Source organism: Candoia aspera, chromosome 1 (assembly GCF_035149785.1).
Source record: "Candoia aspera isolate rCanAsp1 chromosome 1, rCanAsp1.hap2, whole genome shotgun sequence".
NCBI lineage: Eukaryota > Metazoa > Chordata > Lepidosauria > Squamata > Boidae > Candoia > Candoia aspera.
In genome coordinates this window covers 200,030,918-200,040,161 of record NC_086153.1, presented here as the reverse complement: position 1 = coordinate 200,040,161, position 9,244 = coordinate 200,030,918, and the positions used below count along the sequence as shown (strand labels likewise).

The following is a 9,244-nucleotide window of genomic DNA, read 5'->3' as shown; positions in this document are numbered from 1 at the left end:
TACTAGGAAGTATTGGCATATGTCTCATTCAAGATAACCAGATATTTCTACTTTTGATGAATGTAATGTAATTATGTCCTGTAATGTTATTTATGAGTTATTGATCAAGGTTGGGTAGCTGCCTGTGAGCAAGCAGAGATATGTGATCTAAGAACTATGCAAAAAGGGTGTTATTGTCTAGGGTAGACTGTGTATCAGTTTCTCCAGTCTGGTTTTCTCCAGGCATATTGGATTTCATCACTCATAAGCCCTAAATGGTATGCCCATTGACTGAGGCTGAAATTCAAAATATTTGGAAGATGCCAGATTGGGGAAGGTTGTTCTAATGACACATCTGATTTTAGCTAGAAACTATAGATGGTATTCTGCTGTTCAGGTAAACCTTTTTGTTCAACTACTCTTGTTCCCTTGCAATGAGGGGATATTGTAAAAAGCTCATTTCTAACTTTCTCTAAAAACAACCTCTGAATTCAGAATAGTTTGACTAAATTAAAAGTCATAGCCTAAAAATTTTTCAGAAGCATCTTGGTATCCTTTGTGCAAGCTTTAGTCTTGCCATATGTTTTCTTTATTTTAACAACAAATAAATGAAGTTTCTGTGAATCCTCATGAATTTTCTTTGCAGATAAGGTATCCTGTTCATTGTAGATTCTAATGGGACAGATCTACTGTTTTATTGTATTGTGTATTTGTGTACTTTCTGAAAGGAGTTAATCTCAGTTTTGATATATAGAGAACAGTATGTTAGACCATAGTGATTCCATTAAACTAAGGTATGAAGACTCAAAGTGACAAGGATCTGTGCAAGAACTATGGCTGGCAGGACCATATCAAAAACACACAGGTCATAGAAATATGAATAATCAAAAGACATGCATTTGACATATAGTTGACAGCTAGTGAAAACTAATACATTTTAATTGAGGAGGAACTAAAGTGGATTGTAAGGCAAAGATTCAAGGAAGATAAAATTTGCAAAGGCTGCAGAAAAATGTTTACTAGGCACTACTCTGCAGAATTTTGTGCAGATGAAGTAAGCAGTCTTGATGAGGGCTGCTCTTAAGGTTCCAAAGAGGAGGAAAAATTAATTTGTCACTTTTAAATGAAATAAATATTTCCAAGATGCCAAATAGGGTATTTCAAATATGCATTTCTATTGTAGGGCTGTGCAGCACATCAAATCTGAAAGCAAAAAGGTAGTTTAAAATACAGGGGTGTATGCATGTAGCATTTATTTGCAACTCCATGAAGCAGCCATGCCTTTTCAGGAATCACACAGCTGCTGTTCACAGGTGCCACACGATCCAAGGAAATAGACGTACTTAATTAATGGGTTGAAGCCAGCTTCTATTTTTGTGCTCCTGTGCATTCTGAAGCACCTTTTTACCTTCAGTCCAAAGTCCTGCACCAAGCTGTTACCTAATATGTCAGTTGTTAAGAAAAATACTTGAAGGAAATGTTATATTCAAAATCCCTTATCTTTAAAAAAGTATAATCCGTGGTGCATCCGAAATATTTAAAGTGGCCTTCAAGGATGGGAAACCTATTGTCCTCCAGGTGTTGCTGACTACAAGCCCATACAGCCCCAGCCAGCATGGCCAGTGGTGAGGGATGTTGGGGGTTGAAGTTCAGGAAATACACGGAAGTCCATAGGTCTTTTACTTCTACAATTCAGACTTCATTTTATATCTATTTTTATAAAGGAGTTTTAAAACATACTGAGGAATGTTCTTTCAAGGATGCTTATCTTACCTAGACTTCCCTCAGTTTATAGTAGACAGTGTAATGGTACAGATTATTTCCCCTCTTGATGAACTCTGGTCAAAAACCAGACACGCTTCTGCCCAAGTGCCTAATGGTAACTTATCCAGGTTTAGCCTTCTAACCTTAATTATATGTGGAATCTGGAGAATGTTGTGTGCTGTTTTTCTTTATAACGAGACAGTAAACCCCTGGCCACTTGCTTTTAGTATTAAAACATTCCTTTTACCTTCAGTATTTGGTTTCACCAATATAATATGATTGTTTAAAAATAAAAGTATGCCCTCAACATGTTTGGAATTATTACATTTGTTTATTTGCATGCAACGTGCAAAAATTAAATACCCTGGTATTATCTCCATGTGCAGTCATTTAAGACTATTATATCCTGTGTTCTGTTTTAGGAAAAAGAACAGTGCTAAAATGTTAAAAGCAGTTTTGAAAAAAAGCAGAGATGGTGGAAAGGCAAACAAGAAGGAATCTGGTAGGATATTTTACTTTATTTAAATGCATATCCCATATTGTGAGCAGTTGATTTCCAAGTATTTTACAATTGATCACAAGTGGAGAATCTGGGTCCCTCACCTACAACTCTTAGCATCCCTTCCCTATTTTTGCAAATTGAACATTCCTTGGAAATAAAGACTTCCCACTCTTGAAATGGATTGCAGTGACTGGCTGTTAGTCTCCTGAGGACTGTGTGGGTCTAGAGCGAACAGCCTTTTAGCTCACCAATCCCAGAGTAATGGGGAGCTGGACCTGGGTATTCTTTGGAAAGCAAGAGAGAGAAATGATTTTTTTGCAGGTGCATCTATTTAGTGGTTGATATGTGGGGCAAGGCTAGTTTCCCCCTTTTCCAAGAAATGCAAGACATGCAACTTTCTAATGGTCCTTGGTCCCCAGGCTGGTGATAGCAAGTGGTCCTTTGTCTTCTGGCAAGGTGTATTTTCTTTTAGGCCTGACACCTCCCGGGACAACGATTAGAGAGAAATGTAGTTTCTTGCAGGGAATTGAGAAACACGCTTTGAGGTTAAAAGTGATGAGATACTAGTTTTAATGGTGAAAGGTCCCCCGTGAAAGCACCGAGTCATGTCTGACCCTTTGGAGGGACGCTGCTTTTGCGACATTTTCTTGGCAGACTATAGCAGGGTGGTTTGCCATTGCCTTCCCCAGTCGTCACCTTCCCCAGCAAGCTGGGTACTCATTTTACTGACCTCAGAAGGATGGAAGGTTGAGTCGACCTGAGCCGGCTACCCGAGAATCCAGCTTCCACTGGGATTGAACTCGGGTCGTGGGGAGAGTTTTGGTTGCAGTGCTGCCGCCTACCACTCTGCACCACACGAGAGGCTCTGTGCTGGATTTAATAGCAACTCTTAAAAGTATTCCTTATGTAGGTGTGATTTGTAATATCTTTGTATTCCAAGATAAAGCTGTCTACTTCATTATTAACACAATTCCCCTTTAGGAAATCACTCCATGACTTACTTCTTAAAAAAGAGAGTAGTGTCTATTTATTCTCTTATTAGGATTATGTATATTCATCGTATTATTTACTTGGTAAATAATTCAGCCAGCTTCCTGAGAAACTCCATTTCTGTTATAAGAGAAGAAGGATGCCTAAGGCTTAGGCTTGAATGTGTATGCACAATGAGGCAGTTGGGATGTTTCAATAAAACGTATTTCATTTTGATTGGGGCAAAACTCAGTGAGACTTGAGCCTTTGTGCTACCTCCATTCTTAACTTCTGGAGTACATTGTTAATATGTGATTCATTTGATTCTGGAATATGTGATTAATATTTTAGAGACTGAGGAGATCTGGGTTCAAATAAATTGACTCTTAATCTCTGCCTCAGTCTAAACTTTTTAGGCATTAGTGAACTATATTTACTTTGTGGATTCTGTATATGAAGGCCTCACAAATGTAGTATATCATCAGATATTCAGGAGAAGCCATAAACTGATATCGGAATCATTTGCATCAGTCTCTGAAAGCTTCAAATAATTTACAACAAAATAATAAAATTTTATCTCAATTATGCAATATGTAGTATTTAGTATATGTTGGTTTATTCCTGATGCTACTTAAGGCATCAATTAAACATCAATTTCCCCTCAACTGCTTAAAAATATTGTGAGAATAGCTGTGTGCAAGACCACAACTATTCTGCTAAGGATAACATTCATTTCTAAACACAAATCATTTTATTTCAGATTTCCATCTTAGCGTATAGTAAAATTGGAGTTACAGATGTTTAGCCAAACGTCCAAAATGTCTTCTGTGAGCAAGAGATCTCTTCAGTTTGAATGTAAAATGTAAACTTTCCTAGACAAAGTACTTAAGCCAAAGGTAGGCAACATTTTTTGACCTTTACCTTCTTTCCATACCTGAGGACCATCCAATGATGTCATGACTTCATTGAAAATGGATGAGGTTAATTAGCTAGCCACTATATTTTAGAAACAAATTGATGAGTGCATGTTCTATTTCCTCTTCTGATAAATATAACCAAGGTGCACCTGGACCACATGTAGGACCATGATGTTGTTTATTCATTCAGTCGCTTCCGACTCTTCGTGACTTCATGGACCAGCCCACATCAGAGCTTCCTGTCGTTCGTCAACACCCCTAGCTCCCCCAGGGACGAGTCCATCACCTCTACAATATCATCTATCCATCTTGCCCTTGGTTGCCCCCTCTTCCTTTTGCCTTCCACTCTCCCTAGCATCAGCATCTTCTCCAGGGTGTCCTGTCTTCTCATTATGTGGCCAAAGTATTTCAGATTTGCCTTTAATATCATTCCCTCAAGTGAGCAGTCTGGCTTTATTTCCTGGAGGATGGACTGGTTTGATCTTCTTGCAGTCCAAGGCCCTCAGAATTTTCCTCCAACACCACAGTTCAAAAGCATCGATCTTCCTTCTCTCAGCCTTCCTTATGGTCCAGCTCTCGCAGCCATATGTTACTACCAGGAACACCATTGCTTTAACTATGCGGACCTTTGTTGTCAGTGTGATGTCTCTGCTCTTAACTATTTTATTGAGATTTGTCATCGCTCTTCTCCCAAGGATTAAGCGTCTTCTGATTTCCTGACTGCAGTCAGCATCTGCAGTGATCTTCGCACCTAGAAATACAAAGTCTTTCACTGCTTCTACATTTTCTCCCTCTATTTGCCAGTTATCAAGCTGGTTGCCATAATCTTGGTTTTTTTGAGGTTTAGCTGCAAGCCAGCTTTTGCACTTTCTTCTTTCACCTTCATCATAAGGCTCCTCAGTTCCTCTTCGCTTTCAGCCATCAAAGTGGTATCATCTGCATATCTGAGATTGTTAATGTTTCTTCCAGCGATTTTAACTCCAGCCTTGGATTCCTCAAGCCCAGCATGTCGCATGATGTCTTCTGCATACAAGTTGAATAGGTAGGGTGAGAGGATACAGCGCTGCCGTACTCCTTTCCCAATCTTAAACCAGTCAGTTGTTCCATGGTCTGTTCTTACTGTTGCTACTTGGTCGTTATACAGATTCCTCAGGAGGCAGACAAGATGACTTGGTATCTCCATACCGCTAAGAACTTGCCACAATTTGTTATGGTCCATGCAGTCAAAGGCTTTAGAATAGTCAATAAAACAGAAATAGATGTTCTTCTGAAGCTCCCAGGCTTTTTCCATTATCCATTGGATATTGGCAATTTGGTCCCTAGTTCCTCTGCCTTTTCTAAACCCAGCTTGTACATCTGGCAATTCTCGCTCCATGAACTGCTGAAGTCTACCTTGCAGGATCTTGAGCATTACCTTACTGGCATGTGAAATGAGTGCCACTGTTCGGTAGTTTGAACAGTCTTTAGTGTTTCCCTTTTTTGGTATGGGAATATAAGTTGATTTTTTCCAATCTGATGGCCATTCTTGTGTTTTCCAAATTTGCTGGCATATAGCATGTAGGACCATAGCATCCCTATATTTTAAAAGGCCCTTTCTTTGTTAAGCTAGCGGATACCTATTGCAAAATGGCCCCCTTCCATGCTGTTACAGCAATATGAGAAATTCCAAACCACATTGAAAAGGCTTGTGTCATTTCTCTGTTCCCAACCTTAATAAGTCATCTTGCAAAATAAATGAAAAAAACACATTAGAAAATCTTTGCTGTAAACATAGCCGTTTATTTGCTGCTTGATAACATGCTAAAAGGTTATTTTGGCAAACAGAAAAGTATTTTCTGGCTCAGTGGTAACTTTTTGTTTAAATTGGACCAAATGGAATAGTTTGCACGAGTTACAGTATTGGATAAAACACTTAAGGCAAGATTTAAACTCTCATCAGCCTCAGTCAGCATGGCCAGTAGCAGAGTTGTGATGTAAAACACTTAAAGGGCGACAGTAAACTGCCAGAAATTGCTTGCTTTAATTATGATTTATTGAAAAAGGCAGGCTCCTGCTCACAGATAATCACATCAAACAATCTTGGTTTTGTCTCATGTTGATTTGTTTTCCCTCACCTCGTCTGAATACCAAGTTACCCTGTGTCAGGGCCATTTCAGAGATAGTTGAGACTAGTTGGTTGCAGAAAGGGGGCAGGAATCATGAATGTTGTCTCTTGACCCAGAGCAAAATACAGCTGTCAAAGTTTTCCTCTCAACCCCGCTGGACAAAACTTCCTTCTGCTGTGGCTGCTTCTTTCAATAAAAATACTTTTTTAAATACTAAATTTTTACTGGTGAGTATATAGAAAAAGTAGGTGTTAGTAATAATGGGGTAATGTAGAGAGAAGCAGCTATGTGGATTGTTGCAAGAACATTTTAATGAGCAATGAGTTGGTACTGCTGGTAGTGAGGGAGCTTGTAGATCAAAGTACAGCTACATCTGTTAAATTGTTGGTACTGTAGCTAAGACTAAAATGTGCATTTGACATATATTGTTAATTATTGTAAACCACCCAGAGTCCCTCCTCTGGGGGGAGATGGGCGGTGGCAAAATTTGGCTAATAAATAAATAAAAAAATTAGAAACAGATTAAAATACCCATAGCCTGCTCAAAAAAAAATTTTTTTTTCAACAATAGGGTGCAGCTGGGCTGAAGAGTAAAAACTTATGAGCAAAAGTGCATTGCCAGGCAGAGTAAGAAAAGAGGGGATGGTTTGTAAAAGTGTCAGAGCATATGAGGTATTCTCCTTCTTAACCAATTTTCTCTCATGCTTCTCTTATCCAAGAATAGGCAACCTGATGCCCTTCAGGTGTTTTAGACTTCAGTTCCAATCAGCCTGGCCAGCATGGAGAATAGCAAGGTTTGACTGCTTCTGCCACTTCCAGCTAAGCAATGATGGTGCTACAAACTCAAATTAAGCCTGGATAAAAAAAGATTAAGCATAGTGAGAAATTACATTTAATACAGAGAAAGATTTAAATATAACTTTTATCTGTAGTTTTATATCTCAGTTTGGCACCCAGCAAATTCTAGGCTTTTAAGATGCTGAACTAACGCTGGGTAGACTTATGCTCTTGGAAACTCACTTTAAGCCACTTTCTCTCAGCCCAACCTTCCTTACAGGTTTGTTGTTGCAGAGATAAAACATTGGACGATCTCCCTGTAATAATAATAATTTATTAAATTTGTACGCTGCCTGACTCCCAGCAACTCTGAACAGTTTACAAGTTGTTAAAAATGTTTTTTTTAAAGTAACAATACAAGAAAGGCAAAACAAAGAAACCAAGATGGCAGAGAAAACAACCTGGATGGGAACAAAGAAAAGGAAGTAAAGGGGTGTCAGTCATGCTCACCAAAGGCCTGGGCAAAGAGCCAGGTCTTCAGGGCCCTTCAAAACAACAGCAGGGCGAATCTCAAGGGGAACCTCATGCCAGAGGGCAGGTGCTGCTACAGAGAAGGCATTCCTGAAAGATGGCATTGTTTAATCAATGGAAACCAGAGTGCATCAACTTTGCTGGATTGAATCAGCTGGGCAGATATTATGGGAGACAGGGGGTCCCTCAAGTAACTGGGCCCTATGCCATGTAGGGCTTTATAGGCAGTGACCAGCACCTTGAATTGCATCTGGAAGCAAACTGGCAACCAGTGCAGTTTGTGAAGCAGAGGTGTTACATGGGCATACTAAGGCATGCCCATTATTGCCTGCACCACTGAATTGTGGACCAGCTGAAGCTCTGGGTGGTCTTCAAGGGCAGCCCACGCAGAGTGCATTACAGTAGTCAAGCCGTGAGACGATCAGGGCTTGAGTGACCATCTGAAGGGCTCCCCAGTCTAGGAAAGGGTGCAACTGGTTGGGCAAAGGCCTACCACATCAAGCAGCAGCTGTGAGTCCAAGAAGACCCCCAAATTGCACATCACCCTTTAATGGGAGAGTGCCACCCCATCCAAGGTCAAAGCTGGAATATTCTCAGATCTGGGCAGGCCAATCACCCACAGCCACTCGGTCTTGGTAGGATTGAATCAGAGATGATTCTTCCCTTCCAAACTCACTCAGCCTCCAGGCCCTGGGACAGAACCTATACATTGCCTTGAACTCTTGAACAGAGTGTGGGTTATAAATAGGTTTGCTATATCTGTGCCAGATGACTGCAAAGAGTTGGAACCTTCTATAACCTAAAGTTGCTCATTGTTTGTCTCCAGGAGAATCTGTCTCCAACCTGTTCCTTTAGGTCTTCTAATGGTGCACCCATTGCTGCTGTGACTGAGTTCATCTACCTCACTGGTGGGCATCTTCTTCTCATTCCTTCCACCTTTCCCAGCATTATAGATTTATCCAGAGAGGTTGGTCTTCTTATAATGAGTCCAAAATATGAGAATTTGAGCCAGGTCATTTGTGCCTCAAGTAAAAACTCTGGATTGATTGTTTTCTTGGCTATCCATGATATTCTCAAGAGTCTTCTCCAGTACCAAACTTCAAAAGCATAAATGCTCTATCTTGCTTCTTCAAAGTCCAAACCTCCAAATACCCTTCCAAAAAACCAGCAAATTACTGATTACTGTATATTCCATATGCATAAGATTCCAACCTTCTTACAGAGATGTGAATAATAAAGTCACTGCGCTAATGAGACAGTAGCTCCCTTCCAGAGTAATACAAAATGATCCATGAAACAGTCCATTTTCCTGTAGAATGTTTGTTTATATTGCTATTTGCACGATGTGATTCTATACATGCCTCTTCAGATGCAAATCCAGTGAGGTGTATTCCTGAACAAAATTGAAATAAACATGCAGCCTTTCCTTAAGAGTATTAAATTAAACAGATTGAATCAAACAACACTGATTGCATTTCTAACTTTGCAGCACCTTCTAAAAAATAACAAAATTATTTCACTCCACCTCCACTGCTTTTGACAGATGTCTTAATATTATATAAACAAAGCACATGGTGTGCCTCCTATTGGATGAATCAGGAACTTTACCAAAGATAGTTAGGTTTACTGTGCTCATAAAATCGTGCTACTGTACTTCTAACTATTGCTCAAGCAAATAATAAATTATTGAGGTCCTAAAT

The 9,244-nt window shown here is 39.6% G+C and overlaps 1 protein-coding gene across 2 annotated transcripts in view; it reads left to right on the top strand.

The window, feature by feature from the left end:
* The first annotated feature begins 2,170 nt into the window (after positions 1-2,170).
* TANC1 (tetratricopeptide repeat, ankyrin repeat and coiled-coil containing 1) overlaps positions 2,171-9,244 on the top strand; it is an 86,884-nt gene continuing 79,810 nt past the window's right edge. For both annotated transcript variants that reach the window (XM_063318330.1, XM_063318331.1), the window contains exon 1: positions 2,171-2,245. In XM_063318330.1, coding sequence (XP_063174400.1) covers positions 2,185-2,245 — 61 coding nt within the window. In that variant the 5' untranslated portion in view covers positions 2,171-2,184. The remainder of the gene's footprint in view (positions 2,246-9,244) is intronic.